Consider the following 17,674-nt stretch of genomic DNA (forward strand, 5'->3'; position numbering starts at 1 on the left):
CAGCCACTGATAATAAAGCTGTCTGAATCTGAATACAATCCATATCAGGTTCCAGGCTGGCAGAAAAAAAGAGAATACTAAGTTGCAAGGAGAGTAGCAGTTTGGATCGCTAAAGAAAAGAAAAACTGTCCATGCTCAGAAAACCACTATGGTAAGTCACCCAGGGTAGGCCTGTGTTTAATAATAATGATGGCTGTTCCTAAGGCACAAACAGAATCATCAATAGAAGTTGGTAAGAGCTCAACTTAACCTATATATCATATGACTAAAATAATTTTTAAAACTGTTTACAGGCATTCCTACATATAAGTGTCACGCAGAAAATATTAGCTGGAAGTGTCTTTAAGAATAGCAAAAAATCTGTTACCAAGATTATGAAAAAACAGATGCCTTTATATCCATTAGTTTTAGTAAAGTTTTTAGAAATGCCTTTATTTTAAATTATAGCCAAACCTCAGAAATCTATCAGTTGGGTGAAAATTTGGCAGAATTTCTCAAGATATATCAAACACTAGGATTTGCACTGCTGAGATCAAATGTTCTCTGATCTCAGCTACAAGATGAAGTACCTCAGATTCTCTGGGATGTTACCAAGTGACTTTTCTTGGTGGAGCACCAGGAAGTCAGGCTCCTGTCTCCATGGAAGATGCTGCTGGCAGCTACTGCTGGACTGCCACCAGCTCCTGAAGTGCTTTCCTCCACCACTCCCTGAGAGCTGCAGTTGTCACCTTTCTTGGAAAGCTGCTTTGAGGAGCTCAAAGGCACAGGACCTATGTAAGTTGTCAAGTGTGTTAATTGATCTGGCTGGGGGAACAGGTGGAGCAGGTTGAGAAGGGTTTGGGTTTGTGCATTTGCACAGGAAGGTTGCAGGCATGTGGGTGTGGCTGGCTGACCCCCTGTGGTGGTCTGGAATGGAGCTGTGTGCTCATGAAAGCTGCAAAGCAAGGCAGAAATCTGCAACTTACCACCTTGTATGGATTGCCACATGTCAGTGCTGCCAGAGTCTGTATTTCAGCTTCTCCATGTGCAGAATAAGGTCTTCAAGAAAGCCCTGCCTCTACTTACAGGGGCAAACTCTGATGAGAGGTCAAGAGCAACCAATTTCTTGGACCAGCAACTTTAAGAGTGGTTTTAAGTGCCAACACCGCTCTCACATTTCAGGGTCCCTGAATATCTGAAGGTTTTTGGAAAGTCAAGTCTTGGGCTTTCCTGCTGTTCCCCATTCTGTGTACTGTTTGATCAAATCCATCCTACTTTTTTTTCCTTAAGAGTAAACCATGCACAAAACAAAACACTGACACAAATTATAGGCAAAATAAATATTTTATTGGTTTAATATACACTTTTTTAAAGAAATCAGCCCTTGTGTGTCTTCCTAACACAATTTAAAATTTTATAAACTTTTTCATATAATATGGTAATATTTGAAACTATTTTTGATTAAAGACCTTGACATAGTGTAAAGAGTTTTAGTAGATGGAAAAGGCAAAGGAGTAAAGAGGGTTCAAGCACAGCCAAAAGGGATATTACATATCCACTAAAAGTCTATTTGACCACAGAAAAACTCCAATGACTTCCAATTTTCTCCACTGGAACAATCGGATATTCACCAGGCTGACTGAAAATACACTCTCTGAGGGATGGAGAAGGAAAAGAGATTTTTTCCATTTTCCCCATAATATAAGCAAGGTCATTCATGCATTCCAAGTTGCAAATCCTAATTGCTTTCAGAAGATAGTATTTCTATTGCATTTTGGTTAATACGAAGCAGAATTTCTCTTGGTATGACTGCGAGTAGTCAACACCAAAAAAAACCCACCCCAGTGCTTAAATAAGGCACTTTCCTACAAAGGGACGAGCAAACAGTGAGGAAGCAAATAAAATTAGTTAAAAGTTGTCTTCTACACAAAGATAAGACTTTCAGTGTCAGAACTTTAAGTAGTTTTAAGAGTAACCTCATGTCATTCTACCACTCTGCTAATAGTAACCGCCCCAAGAATTAACAGCAATTTGTGTAACAGGATTGTTTCCTTCTTTTGAAGTGGCACTAAGTAACAGCAGTGGAAACCATTACTGGTTATTTCAAGCTCTTAAAGTGGATCAGTTATTGCACAATAAATACCTCATAGAGGTCAGTGTTTTGGGAAGGGTGTTGTGGGGGTTTTTCTATTTTTTTTTTTAAAAAGCTAGGCTGAATGTGTACGTGTTATTTATAAATTGGTTATGTCTGGAAATCTTCAAGTTTCATGATGCATCATTAGACAAAGAAATTAGCTACACAAAAATTTACAACAGGGACGTACAAATAAATACAAAACCTTTCAGAATGACACAATTTTGCTGATGCTTTAAGGAAAGTAATGTTAAAGTGTCGAAGTCCTTACAGATGAACTCAAGGAAAGGTCCACACTGGAGAACCAAGCGCCAAACACAGTAGCCCATCTCAGCAGCTTTAACACTTTCTGAAACAAAACCAACTTGACACTTTCACCAGTAGGAGCTGCCCAAAGCAGAATCCCACAGCACTTCCAACTACATCCAACCTTAGAAAAAAAAAAAAAAAAAAAGAAGAGGAAGACCTAAATTAAATTTTTGGAAGTCTGTTTGTTATGTTAAAATACATATTTTGATACTATTCATATCTAAGACAGGCAAACTGCAGAAATCCTCTTGCATAATGCATTCACATAAAAAGTCACTACAGAACAAACTGAAACTAAAAATCAAGCACAACTTTACGAAAGGTGACAGCAGAATGGGCCAAACTACAAACCAGCTGATTTTCCAAATCAATCCAGGATTATCAGTATTCTCTGTATTTAATGAATTTTAATTTTGATCACTTATGTTTCAAGGGCAAAATGCAAACAAAGTATGGTTTAAGTTAGCAATGATATTTAACACAATTAAAATAAAAATAAAATCTGGTTCTAGCAGATCCCCAAAGATTACCTGTAGTACCAGTTTCAAGGCTGTATATCTTGTTTTGCAGTTGCAGATTTGCTTTGGGGTGATACAGCTGCTAACAGTCCACTTACTATTTCTCTTCTTATTTCGCCAACAATAGATTCCTTGATCTGCAAGGGATTAACCAGTTTTAAGGTCAGTAATTTATATAACCAGTGGATAAAACTAAATAATATTGCAAGTATGTCTGACACTACCAACATGTACCACCAAAAAGTCAACTTTCAAAACAGTGAATGGAAAAACATTAGAAGAATGTAAAAATAACTGTAAGTAATTTTAAAGTTCTTGTAGATTGTGTAAATGAAAACTAAACTAGTTCTCTATTTCCAGATGGTAAATCTATTTATGTTTTACACTTAGGATATCTGGTTTTATGCTAAGAAAAGAATACAATTAAATGATGCAAAGTTCTGGAAAAAAAAAATTCAGGATATATACATCAAAAGCATCCCAAAGGCACTACTTTTTGACAAGTTGTAATTCTCTTGAAAAAGAAGGCAGGACTGATCTCCTTCACAAATGGATTACACAGTAGAACAAGTCCAAGTCCATGAACATGAGGTGTTTTCAAATAATTAAAAAGGAGACAAATCCTAATTGCACACTTTCAGCAGGAAAGACAGAATTTCAACAGTTGCTCACATCATCAATGGGCCACTGGGGTTTTAATCTATGCCAGTGAAGGGTATTTTTCACAGGATTGTGACAAAGTATTTATCCATTAAGTTTTATATAAAACACACCCAGGAGTTTCTAGTAGCAGCCTGTGAGTGTGCCTGAGGCTACAACAAAAAAAGAGCAGAACATTGATGGCTACAGTAAAGAAAACAAAGGAGAAAAGGAGTAAAAACACAGTTTTACAAGAGCATATTATGCTGGAAAGGAGCAGGGCAGGACAAAAAATAAAACAACCCAATATGGACTTCTTGCAAGTACAAGAAATCTTTGGCACCAACTTATTTTTTTGGATGGTCTTCAGGAGGGACAAATCAGATGCAGTTCCAAGGACAGAGGAGAACAAAAACTGTGAGAGGGTGCAGGGGGGTAAGAGCCAGAGCCTGTCCAGAGTCACACACAGAAGCACTCAGCATTCTAGTTAAAAAACACATTTTTCTTTTTCATGTTAGTCTCCCCTTTTCCTGGTGCGTCAAAAGGATTAAGCAACAACGTCAGAAGGGTGGCAGCAGCATTAGCAACAGGTTATTTATCCCTTGTTCTCTCTGGCAGGCAATTCAATCCCCAAACCATTAGTGGCAAAGTTCCTCCTTTCACTACTATTTTGCATCAAGCAGAAATTCAGACTATAATATTATTGGGAAACAGGTTTCCAGTTGGGTTGTTTGCTGATTAACAGACAAAAGGGAAGCCATTGTGTAATAGGGCCTGTTTCACCAACAGCTGAAAGCCCAGAGGATGTCTATGCTGATGCACACACTGATGTACAAACCTTTAGAACCACTGTCAGCATAGTAAGGGCGTCGGGATTTAGAAAAGTAGGCACAGGGAAAACTGCACACAGCACCCCAACTGTCCAGCAGGCATAAGAGAGCCCCCAGTGCTCTCTCCACCTTTCTTCTTCAGTATTTCATGAGGTGGGTCTGTGAGTATGCTACAAAACAGTCAGTCTGTACCATTCTCTCAAGAGGTAGACAAAAATAAACCTCACTTTCCAAAAAAAGCGCATAAAATTTTCCCAAATTAGCAAGTAAATGATCTAGTATGACAGTCTTGTAACAAAGTAGAGACTGGAAGCAAAGCAGCTCCTGTTCTATTCTCAGCTCTTCCAACAGCTTCTGGCTTGACCTTGATTATCTGAGCCCTCTGCTTCTCACCTTCCTGTCTGGACAACAACAAGGCCACCCTCCTCTTTGCACAGGCTCTGCCTCCTTCCCCCTCCAGCCTCAGCAAGGTCCCTGCTGTGTGGTGAGCTCAGCACCGACTCCGGCGGTGACTCAGTACCACGCGTGTGTCGTGACCAATGGCCAATATTTGCCTTTTTCATTATAAATGATTTGGGGCAAGGTGCACTTTCTATTTGCTCTGCAGAGGGCACAGCCCGCTGCCAAGGCTTCCTCTGTACAAAAGACAGAAAGGCAGTCAATGAATGCTCCATCAATTATTTTTAGCAACTGAATGAAAAATTGATCATTTGAAAAACGAGAGAACCACTCGTTTATGCTACATTTACTATATTGATATAACACCAATACTCAATATTGCATTGAAAACACAGTATCGCGCCCATGGACAGTTTTTCAACAGTAAACCAATGACTTTTCTTCCTAGAAAAGAATTACCATTGCTGCAATATTATGTTGCCATTAAAAAACTGATTGAGAGTGAAGTGTGCCACTGTGGCAAATCTGGAAATTGGTGTTCTTCACCTACTAATGAAAAATGGGAACAAGGCTTTTCACAGTGCTTATACTTCTGATCTTGAAGTACATTTTCTATAACTAAAGGAATTGTTCCTTCTGTTTTTTTCCCATGCCACTTCTTCATGGCAGCAGCTGGTGAGACTTTATGCACAAGAGGGTAAGATGAGGAACCCAACACCTGCACACATGAACAACCTACCGACATTCTGAGGGATGTTGAGATAACATGGATTTGAATGGAAAATGGAAAAGGGATGATTATCTGCCAGACCATCTCTGTCCCATTAAGATTCATTAGAGCCTTTTAAAGCAGGTGTTGACAGGAAAATCACACATTTCCTTAAAGTGCAGCTTCATTAAATGTCATTTATAATGAAGAACTGTTAGCAAAATCAAAACTTCCATTGCACTTAAGCAGAAAGATCTTTAAACTAGCACGTCTTTTAAACTGGAGAAGAGCAATGTGAGAGGGCCTGGTGGCCCTCCTAGTGACACTGTGACTCCCACAAGTCAAGCAGTAAGTACTTCATGTGATAATCCTGTGGAGCCAGGCTGTATTTCATCAAGAGAGCCACTGTTTGCTATTTTAACACTTCATGTTGCTGAACGGTTGTCTGTGGGAGTTTGTCCATTAATGCCAAAAGCTAACACCATGGGTTTTTTTTCATGGAACAAATAGTTACAGGTCAAAGCTCACATGCATTACAGCCCACCCAGGCATATCACACCCACTGCCTGGCTTCTCTCTCCCCTACACAAGGTCACGCAGCTGCAGAGAATGGGAGGAATAAGCAAGGGTTTAAAATTTGTGAGTGCATACATCAAGAATGCATCCTACCAGATATCTTTCTTTTGACAATAAAACTGGAATTCCTCTGCTAACAAAAGGGCTATTTAAGCAAAGCATTATTTCAAATTATGCTCTGTTTTAACTTTTATTAAATAATAAAGGATTTCCTGATACGTGTTTATTAACATGCTCTGGCTCTGCAAAAACTACCAGGTGCTTTCAGCCGATGCATCTCTACTCTGACCTGTAAAACTCCTCATGCTGAGAATCTTGGATTGATCCAGAAACCACTGCCAATGAAGTTAAACTGAAGGGCAATCTCTCTGTGTGCTCAAATATTCACAAAGTGAGTCAAGCCCAGCTGTTTGCTGACTACTTATCTTTGAATAGTAGCCTCTTAGTTCAGTGTGGATTCTTTCAGCATTACATTGTCCTTAGTGCCACACAACCCAAACAACAATCTCTGTGCAAAGAGTACATATCTTTATTTGCTATCAACTAATGAAGCTAAACAGGAACTTTACAGAGGCTAACCTCAGAAAAAATCTTGACTGAAATAACTCTGTCCTTTGCCTTCAGCCTTTTTTTTTTGTCTCTGCTGCTTTTGCAGTACTTTAGAATGACAGTTCTCCTCCTTACCTCAGTTTCTTCTTTAGCAATCCTCCACCACAACACCACTGCCCTGACACATGGATTTTTACAGAGAGCCTGGATACAAAGGCCAGATCCTGGCTTTACTGGAGAATCAGGAGCACCAGGCAAGGTGTGCTAAATATCTCATATGCAAGTCTTCTGATGAGTGGTCTGCATCTCATCTGTTTCAAAGACAAAGCTAAGGTAAAGCTGGCTCCAATAGTCCACAGCCTCAACACAAGCAGACGTGGAAGGTACCACAGCATTACAGCGTGGCCTGTTGTACTAGGTGTGTCATTTCTAAACAAGACATACCTAGTCTTCTGTGGTCTACGGCAGAGCCACACAGAAGCTTCCAGGGACAAGCTAAAGGCTAAAGATCCAATGACCCTCAGTTAAAGGCTAAGTGGTTCCTCTCTTGTGAAGAAGAGGGGATAAAATCCACAAGTTCTCAGCTCCCATTTCTGTATTCTGAGGAAAGTTTGCTCCACTTTTTCACAGGAACTTCTTTTCAGAACAAGTAGTTTCTTTGCCTCCCTTTCCCTGTTTATATTACTTGCCAGAGAGTTTTTCTGTCATGCCACTAACAAAACACATTGTTTTAGCCATGTTTCTTAACCTGGCCCACAGGAAAAATAACGAAGCACTCCACACTTCCACTGACTGCCAATAAAACTACTCCAATAGGATTGGTCCAAGATCACTCTTAAATTGTGAAATAACTTCCCACCTGCCTTCAGTTTGTTTCACTTACATTTCTATAGTCCTAGTGGTTAGGGTAGAGGGACTGGGAAAGTATGCTTAACATTTACTACAGCATTGTTTCAGAAACATTATTTCACCACTCAAATGAACTCCAGTTTGGCATTTTAGCAGGCAAACACGACAGAAATTTTCACTTGGGAATCTGAAATACTGCTGCTTAACCAAGTAGTAGAGACAGCTAGTTCTTTCCTGGCCATAGTTAGCTATTAATTTACATGCCAGCCACCAGCACTGAAAACCCGTCCACTGCTTTGCACACGAACACAGCTGTGGCTCCAACACCTAGTGACATGTTCTGAGCCTTCAGACACAGCACAGGAACAGCACGGAGCCCTGGCTGCAGAGGGAAGAGAACACCTCGGGGTCAGGAGTTACAGCCAGCCTTGCCTTTAGGTTCCAGCAAACCCCAGAGCTCAGCCCCTCCTTCCTCACCTCCCGTATGACTTGCTGCAGCTCCTCCTGCTCCACCGCTCTGTGGATTTCATCAACTGAAGGCACGAGAGAGACTTTTTCAAGTTTGTGCTCCACCTCTGGCTTGGAGTCTGCAAGCTCCTCAGGGCTCTCCACGGGCTGCCCAGTGCCTGCTCTCACTGGGGCAGCTGGTGTTAAGGCAACAGAGGCTCGGTACTTCTTGCTTTGACTCTTAGCTTTTCTACCTGTGTGACCAGAGCACACTGAAGAGGAATCCGAGTTTCCATGGGAGAATATCGACTCTGTACCCTCTGCTGGGAGAGTTTCCAGTCCAAGCTCTCCCAGTCCTAAACCCAGTTCAGACTTCAGAAATGACTGCTCTCGAATAAGCTCAGAGACCTAAGGATTCAGAAAAGAAGCAAATAAGCATACAAAAAAGTCACATACAGACATAACTATGTTTTCTTGCTATTTATTTAATCACTTACTCATTCCCTCCATGTAACAAATACAGCTATAAAATAAAATTATCCTTTCCCTTTATGACTGCAACAAAGAGGATCATGAAAAGGAATGTGCCTTTTTAAAGCCAACATAAATAAAAATTGTGGCTCTTCCCCAAGCCACCAACTTTTGCAATATGGATTCATCCTGCCAGAGCCATTGACAGAGACACATGTAAGGGCTTGATTTTCATTTGTTTGTTCTTTCCTTTCTGCAGTTTTTGAACTACCTATTTTCAGTAGCAGAAAATGCATGGAAATACATAATTTTTTTTTTCCCTAAAAAATTCATGAGGTAGTACCACCATTTGTAACAACTAAATGAAAAAAAAATCTCATTCTACATATTCCTCTTAAAAGCTAACAAGACTCTACAGCCACTTACACCTATAATTAAATTTGCTTAAGGAAAATTGCAGCTGTTTTCAACAAAGCTATTTAAGGGAGTAAAGTATTTCTAAAATTATATCTCAAATTAATCTCCTGCAACATATTTTAAAGTAAAGCCTTCCTGGTTCTTTTCATAGTAAAACACAGAGTATCCAACAATTACTTACTGGTTCAATGACGTTCAATGGAGAAGGACACGACAGATTATCGGCACTTCTGCTTCCATACATACCCTGAAAAATTAAGTCAAGTTAATGCACTCAGGACTTCTTTAGAGGTCTCAGAAGTTGATATATAAACATGCTGCATCTCAGACAACTTTCTGTAAAACTCAGAAAGTTGGAAACAGGAAATGGAGCTGGTTGGAGAAAGTTTATTTCAGTAATTTTTAAAGCTGGCCCTCTTCTATAAAAGGATTCACAAACAAAAAGATATTTATAAGGTTCAAAGAATGCAAGTTCTGCTTGAGATCACAGTAATACCATATTTTCCTGTTCTTGGGTTTCAATTTTTTTCCATGACAAAATAATGAAGAGGAAGATGTGGCCTGTGCCTGTTCTGCTTCTGCAGAAGAGGATTGGCTAAGAAAGAGAAATGAAACCCAGGAAGAACATATAATACTTTTTGTGTGGGCTTCTTTTGTTTGGCTGATGACAGAATTGCGACAGAAAAAGACAGGAACAGTTGTCTGCTGAGTGAAAAATAAGTATGTTGCCATGTCACCAATAAACGCAGACAAATGCCTTTTATCCCCCTTCTTGTGCTTTTGGAGGCTGCTTGTGGGAGCAGAGCTTCTCCCACTGTTTGTCAGGGAGCCATGTTTGTCTGAAAGAGCTACAAAAGGCAATGGAGGAAAAAACTCAAGACAGTGGGGTTCCCCCCCCCCTTTTTTTTTTTTTGGTGATTTGGGGTGGGGGGATGTTGTTTTTTGGTTTTGGTTTTTTCCCCCTCCCATTGATTGGCAGAGCTAGACAGAAAACACACTGTTTCTTGGGAGAGAAACACTGTGAATGCCTCATCTCTCTGCCTTCATCTCTCAAAAAAATCAGTTTAGGAGAACTCCAGAAAGCCCATCACCATCCTCCAAGGATTTTAGACATAAGCCCTAGCTACCAAAACTGTGAAAACTCAGGGTCATGAAGAGGAAAAAGAAGAAAGCACTGACAGAAGAGATCTGCCTTTCTCAGCCCTAAAAGCCCACAAGGTTTGTATTGATATGTATTAACATCAAGAAAGTCACACACCTTTTCCCCAAGATGAAATACTGACTGAAAATGAGAAAATATTAACCCTGATAATACACACGGCATCATTAGATTCCCAAGATTCCCTCCCACTCCAAGAGTTTTAACAGTTATGAATTATTACTTGTCCCTGTCCATTGCAGGGGGGTTGGACTAGATGATCGATCTTTAAAGGTCCCTTCCAACCCAAACCATTCTATGATTCTGTGACGAACATGACATTGAGAAAACAGATAATGCTGTTGCAGAACTAGTACTCACTATGTGTGTCTGAGGTCTGTAAGGTGAAGACATGTGCAGACTTCTGAGCTGGTCTTCCAAGGCAAGCAGGCGTTCCTCCAGCTGCATCTCCAGCTCCTGGAGCTCCATGCGGACAGACTTCCTCAGGCTCTGCAGCTGATCAGCTTCGAATCTGTGGTGAGGCCATCACAGAAAGAACAAAAGCATTCACTGCACCCAGCTGCAAAGAGGTGACTGAGCAGCACAGTGCCACAAGTAAAGCACTTCATACGAGGGAATTCAAACTCGAACACAGAAAAGTTAGCTGAACGCCTATACAGCACAGAAGTCTTTCCATTTATAGAAAATACGTATCAGTCCACAGAAAAAACAAAACAACATAGTGTACCACAGAATATTTTCCAAAAATTATAGTTTAAATGCAGAAGAAATCAGTATTTCTACATATATCTAATTAAATGCAATTTAAAACTGCTAAGAACAAGCACCACAGAGTAATGCAGTAATCACATGTTACTTCTGTGTGCTTATAGATTCCCCAGCACTCACAGCTACATTTTGGCCAGGAAGCCACTGTCTAAGGCAGCCAACTGATTTCAAACATGTTTACTTTTAAAGTGATAGGCCAAGAGCTGATTCAACTAAACTAAATATATAACCAGTTTTAAAAATTGTTCTAGATCTGCTGCTACACAACCACATGGAGCCAGAATATGAATGCCATCTGTAGTCTGCTGAGTAGCCACTGAAAGTTGGAAAAGCATCTGAATGCTACAGTGCTCATTCTTTATTTACACCTACAAAAATGGGAGTAGTCTAAAATCAAATCTTTAAGACTTTCTCCCCTGCAATATCCTATGTTCAAGTATCCTATGATAACAGCCCTTAAAATCTGCAGCTGTAGAATCGCTTTGAAAAAAGGATGCAGAAAAAAAATAATTAGTGAGAAACAGGGATTGGAAGAAAGAGTAAAAAACTCTAGTATAAAGAAAAGAGTAAATAAGATTTTGGCAAAAACTCATCTCCAACCCTGTTCAAATTGAAACTAATAGATTTCTTGCTGATTTCAAGGGCAGTAACACATCTTCTGATATGCCAGAGTATGCTCTCTTTTTTTGTTTTTTAAAAAGTATCATTTTACCTTTCCTCCTCTGTCATATGCTGATAAACTGTGGTCTGTTGACGCAACATAGTCAATTCCAAATCCATCATTTGGGTTCTGAATAAATTTAGATTTCTCCTCACCACTTGTAGCTCCTGGAAAGTATTCTGGGGAAATAAAAATATAGTAACGAATTACATGTGAAAATGAATAAAAGTAAGTTTGGATCCTGTAACCACCTGTGCTCAGATGAGCTTTTGAGTTAACAGCACCTCAGCAACTTCGGCATATGATGGAAGCTGCATGTTGTGCCTTCACAATGACTCAAGAAAACAGCATTTTCAGCTGTATCGTACAAGTAAACACATGAAAGTGCATTTAGATTAATTCATTTTTAACATTATTTGCAGGAAGCTCTCTCTTGAGAACAAAGACAAGGAACTACCCAAACTACCCAACTACTACACAATCTGTGATGCATTCAGGATGTTTCTTTGTATTTTATTTTGACTCAGTACCACTCCATAAACAGGGTCACTTACTTCGTAGAGAGGTAGAATGGATGATCTCTGAGTAGTGTAACCAGTGGCAGCTGAAAGATCCTGACCCCTCATCACTGGGTACTGGGGGAAGAAACAAACAGTTTGAAATGGGAATGGCAATCTCTCAAATGCACAGACACTCCAAAAGCAGCCACTGTTAAAACACAACCTTTCTGGCATCGAGATTTCTGCAATCCATGGAAACACTGTGTTACAAACAGACCACCTTACCAAATGGCAGCACCACTTCTTAACTGACACGTGTACCAAAGCTCACCAATGCAAGTGTGCTGCTGGTGAAAAGCCAAATTAATCCTGTCTGACACAGTGAGCAGAAATAAAAACTAACTTTTTCAGCACAAAGCATTTGATGCTTGAAAACTTAGTAGTGTCAATTGTCTCAGCTAATGATAAAAAGAGCAATTCCAAACCCAGAACTGAGCAAATTAAACTGTGTCCCAGTCTGAAATTGTGATTATAGTCAAATTTGTCATGGGATTTTCTTCAGTTCTTAGTTTGGGGAATTTTTGTTCATTTTGGTTTTTAATCTCACTTCGTTGCCTACATCCAAAGACCACAGCTTGCTAATGACCTCTCGTGAAAACAAGATTGCTGAAAAATTTGTATTTGCATGTTGCAACAACATATGGAGCAAAAAGATAAAATCCGGGGGTTTATTACATGTACAGACACAGGACAACAAAGAACAGCAGAAACAGCAAAAATGTTTACCTTCTCAAACATGAAAAAGACAGCTTGTCCAACATAATTTTGAAACAATTCAAAGGACTATTGATATGCCATGGAAAATCTGAAGCATGTTCATTCATATAGAGAAGTTTTGCTCCAACATGATCACATCAAGGGGATGGATTTATTTTCCTGCCAGCTTTCTCTGTTCCCTGTTCTATCAGCAAGCTATCTACTCCTTACTCCTTAAAATCAGAATCATATATTTAAACATCTCAACTTTTTCTTTAGCCATTGAGTATGCTATGAGCCAAAAGCCATCTCTACTGTAGGAAAAAACAGGGAATACATCTTCATACCAATCTCTGCTGTGAGAAGGACCAAGGCCCCAAAATGAAACTAGGTTAAACAAAATATGCTGGGAGCAGAACAAGTGGGCTAAATGTTATTATCCCCTCCAATGGCCTTTTTATTTGTGTTTTTGACTGAACGAGCTTGAATTCTGGATGTAATACTGAGGTTTCCTTTTCAGCAGTTTTAGTTAGCACGGTGTGTGTGGTAGAAGAACTGAGCACATTTACACAGATCAAGGCTGCAGTTGGTACACATGGGAGAATTCTCTACAGAAGGTTAAGTTCTGCCAAGACTTTGTCCCAGGCACACCATGAGCACCACCTTGAGCAATGGTTGACTTAAAACACAGCTCTCTGCTGCAGAGCTGGCCACAGCACCAAATCTTGCTCTGAGAAGCAGGGCTAGCTGACAGAACCAAAGGAAGACTGGACTCACCTCTAACTTTTGACAAGTGGCAAAATTATTAAAATAACAGGGCCCAAAAACCCACTACAGCCTCCCATCTGCAATATGGTGCAGCCAGGTGCATGTTTGCTCTTGGGTTAAATGCACAGAAGTTTTCGGTCTACAACTGAATAGTATTCACCTATTCATACACAAATAAGCAGAGTCTGTAACTGCTTTGCCCACACAGCCTCCTGCAGGAGCTTGCAGGATCCTAAGTTGAATCACTACCTAAGAAAACAGCAAAACCAGGATGGCAGGGGAGGAACAGCTGGCAATCAGGAGAGGAGGAGCAGAAGGTGCAGCAGGAATTGGTAAAATTTACATGTTTGCATTCTCAAGCATTTTTTCTCTGAGTGATGAGATGGACAAAATTTCACATGCTCTGACAAAATCAGGTTTTAATAAAAGACTGATGGTATCAAGAATATGTTGGCTAGCTCAAGAGTTGCAAGTGAAAAAGATTGGCACAAAAAAGCACAGAAACCCAGAGAGATCAATCACTGACATCATTATTGAAGCTTTGTGACTTGTAAGGAAAAAAATACATTTTTAACAGCTGGGTGAAAAGTATGTCAAACAGAAGAGAAATCAAAGGATTGACCAGACCATTCTGTGATTCTATAAACACCCATTTTTAAATCTAAAACCAATGATTCTCATCTTAAAATAAAATAATAGCTGATAAAGAGCACACTGTTCCTCCCTTCCATCCAAGAATATCCATAAAAGCTAAAAAATAAAAAATAGTGGAAAAAAAATCAGTCTGGGTCAACTGCAACAAGAAAACATTAAATGCAAAAAAAGTGGAGCATTGAAAAGATGACCATAGAATCATGGAATATACTGACTTGGAAGTGACCCACAAGGGTCATCAAAGTCCAGCTCCTGGCCTTGGCACAGGACAACCCCAAGAGTCACACCATGTCCCTGAGACCATTATCCAAATGCTGCTTAAACTCCATCAGGCCTGGTGCTGTGACTTCCCTGGGGAGCCTGTTCCAGTGCCCAATCAACCTCTGGGTGAAAAACTTTTTCCTAATATCTAAACTAAAACTCCCACCTTTGAATACTTTAAACTCAGCTCTTTAAATAGAAGCTCCTAAAACAGTAGCAAATCAGACCTGAACAAAATATGGGGTATTTTTCTGATCTGTTGAACTACACAAAGGAATATTCAGGTTATCACCTTGGTTTGGTAGGGATAAAATAAGGAGTCCCTTTGTCCAGGGGCAAAACTTGGCTTTCTCTTACCTGCGAGAGGTTCTGCAGAGAGTTTCTGATGTCATGTAGGACCCTGCGTAGCTGCATCTCCACCGTGGAGGGTGGGTTCATGGCAAGAGGACGATGAGGAACTCCATGCCTTGGGAGGAAGGGACAGCTGAAGGGGGAAAGCATGGCACTGAAGGACGAGCTGGAGATGCTTGGGACACTGTGGGTGCTGAGCGTCCTCATGTGCTCGCACAGAGGCCTGTCCTGCCACTCTGTGGGGAGGGAATGGAGGGAGCACGTGGACTGGGACATGGCTGCTGGCGTGTGCAGGGGGCAGCTCTGTACCCTGGTGGGACTGAGCTCCTCAGGCTGCCTGCTGGGCCCAGCCTGGGGCACCTCCTTCTTGGAGGATGAAGGTGCAATAAACAGTGTGGATTTGCACACAGGATGGCTGGAGGCTGCCTCATCCTCACTTCTGTCATTCTCAGATGCTGCTTTCTTGTCCTCCTCTACTTGTGTGTACTTGTAGGTGAAAGAAGGAGGACTGCAGAGAGTCTCTTTTCCCGGAGTTAACTGAACATTCACAGAGGACACCACTTTCACTGGATTCAGCAATGCAGTTGGGAGAGACTGAGACCGCCTTAGAGGATAACCCGGCTCAGCAAACCAGAGTCTCTGCTTCCTCAGAAGATCTTTTGACTTAAGCAGAGTGCACCTCGCCTTGGAGTCAGATGAGCTGATAATCCTCATCTCAGCTCTTTGCAAGGCAACCTGGACTCTGTCCACAGATGATGTGGAGGAGCCACCACCTTCCAGAGATTGCATCGACTTGAGGATATGGTGTGTGTGATACTGAGGAAACTCAAACACACTGCCTTCCTCCAGCAGGTTTGATTCTCTTTGCTCACTGGAAATGTCTTCCTCTTTAAAGCTGACCTCTCCTTGGACTGTCTCTGATATATGAGATGACTTGCTTTCTTGTCCTTGATTTTGTTCAGTTTTACAGTCACTAATTTTTCTGTCTTCTCTCCTTCTGCTATCAGAAGATGCCCCTACCTTTCGTCTCTCTACTTGAGAGATAATATCCTCTTCATCATCGTCATAATCCTCCTCATCCTCATCTTCCTCCTCCTCCTCAAACTTCTCAAAACATGGCAGTTCCTTGGCTATTGGTGTCTTCTGTTCCTCACTGTGCGACGTCACAGTTGTTTCACTGTCACAGCTGTCAGCGCTGCTCCCCATGCCCTGCAAAGACTCCTGAACCTAGGAAAGATATGAGACAGCAAAGCAGTGAATGTACTGGAGACTCAACTACTGCCTTCCCAGGAGTCAAAGAGTCCAAGGACACCTTCATTGGGTATTGGGGTGGGGAGCAGAAAGAGTAATGCACTTACTGTGAAAGAAAAAGAGTGAAGGAGAACAAAGAAACTATGATATCAGAAACACTAAGAGTATAATGAATTATGGCATCAAAAGGAAATTTTTATTTTTCTAAAGAGAAAATTCTTCACACATTCCTTTGATTTGACAATAAATATTGTAAGAAGAATAGAAGTGGCAAAAGAGTAAGAGCAAAAAGAATAAAATGCTAGTATTTTAGGTAGTGATGACAAACAGACAGCTAGGTCATGGTACAAATCATTTCCCATTTAAAAAAGTTCACAACACTGAAATGAAGGGTAGCATTAGGAAACGTATACAGGGAAGTGAGAAGAACTGCAGACTGTAGTGAAACTGTGTTACAAGACAACACCAAGAATGGGAAAGTCAGTCTGCCCATAAACTCAGCCTGTTTCATTAAAGCATTGCTGAAGACTGAAAATATCACATTAGGATGTTCATCTCCTTTCTCCAGATACTTCTTCCCCTTTTCAGTCTAAATCACAGTTTAAACCGGAGCAAATAAATGAGGGAGTTGCTAATTTAACAGGTAACAAATAGCAGGAAAAGCATCTAAGGGAAAGGAAAAAAGAAGAGATCTATTAGTTGCAAAGCATATTCTTGAAGCTGGCCTGACTGAAAGCTGTATTTATAAGTTGACAAGACACTTCCCTAAGAGTATGTGGTACAAAGTACACTCTTGAAAGTTTACCATAGCTGATGTATGAACTAGAAATTTTCCCATCTCTACTTTCTGCAGCTCTCGCTGCCATTAGAATATTAATTATTAGTTCCTTCTAAAGAGATTACCTATGATGTTTGTCAGGCAATAGTTCCTTCTCCCACTATCAAGAGGTTTTCAGCCATGAAGGTCATCTTCACAAGCACACACCTAACACTGCACTTACTGGCAAACAAGTTATTGTGAAAGAATGTGCAGGTTCAGATGTTTTTCAAGTTAAAGGTACTAAATGAACAAAAGATTATAATGTCTAGGTGAAATCACGTGGGCTACCTGTGTGTCTATCTGTGTCCTAATCCTCCATCACATTGTTCAACTATGAGAACTTGGAGAATTCTGACTTCTTTAGCAACACAAACCCTCCCTGCAGAATACCCTATCTCAATGTCAAAATCTCCCTCAGAAATCTTAATTTTGGAAGTTAGAGGTGAAAGGCAACGTAGTTCAAATTTTGAGTTGTCTCCTGAGTTGCAGAGGAAGGCTATGGGTGCTAGAGTCAATAATTTAACAGTAGATGGCACTAAATTACCATACTTTTAAGAAACATATATACTCCTCTGTATCCCCTTCATCTTTTCAGGGGTTCTCTTCACTAGCTGCCAAGTTCTCATTTCCCCTAGCTGCATCATTCACCCATGTTTTCTGAATTCAGCTCAGCACTTGGTCTGAATAAAGGAGTGAAGGCGGCAGAGGAGAGCCTAGCAACTCCATGGCACAGACCTCGTGCAGTCTCAATACACCTTTTCAAAACAGCACAATAGAAAACAGAAAAATCTCTTCCCTTCACAGCCAGCACAGATAAACTCCAGCAACATTCCAGTGAAGGGGTACTTAGCTGCAACATATTTTTAGTGGGCCCTTAATTAGGTTGCAACCAACATAAA

At 40.5% G+C, this 17,674-nt stretch overlaps 1 protein-coding gene across 2 annotated transcripts in view; it reads right to left on the reverse strand.

The window, feature by feature from the left end:
• Window positions 1–1,304: 1,304 nt before the first annotated feature.
• ITPRID2 (ITPR interacting domain containing 2) overlaps window positions 1,305–17,674 on the reverse strand; it is a 40,711-nt gene continuing 24,341 nt past the window's right edge. For both annotated transcript variants that reach the window (XM_066322711.1, XM_066322712.1), the window contains 8 exons: window positions 14,711–15,931; window positions 11,969–12,049; window positions 11,466–11,593; window positions 10,346–10,496; window positions 9,008–9,073; window positions 7,969–8,346; window positions 2,953–3,077; window positions 1,305–2,543 (listed from right to left, as the gene is read on the reverse strand). In XM_066322711.1, the coding sequence (XP_066178808.1) occupies window positions 2,967–3,077; window positions 7,969–8,346; window positions 9,008–9,073; window positions 10,346–10,496; window positions 11,466–11,593; window positions 11,969–12,049; window positions 14,711–15,931 (2,136 nt within the window). In that variant the 3' untranslated portion in view covers window positions 1,305–2,543; window positions 2,953–2,966. The remainder of the gene's footprint in view (window positions 2,544–2,952; window positions 3,078–7,968; window positions 8,347–9,007; window positions 9,074–10,345; window positions 10,497–11,465; window positions 11,594–11,968; window positions 12,050–14,710; window positions 15,932–17,674) is intronic.

The sequence above is a fragment of the Sylvia atricapilla genome, chromosome 7 (genome assembly GCF_009819655.1).
Source record: "Sylvia atricapilla isolate bSylAtr1 chromosome 7, bSylAtr1.pri, whole genome shotgun sequence".
NCBI lineage: Eukaryota > Metazoa > Chordata > Aves > Passeriformes > Sylviidae > Sylvia > Sylvia atricapilla.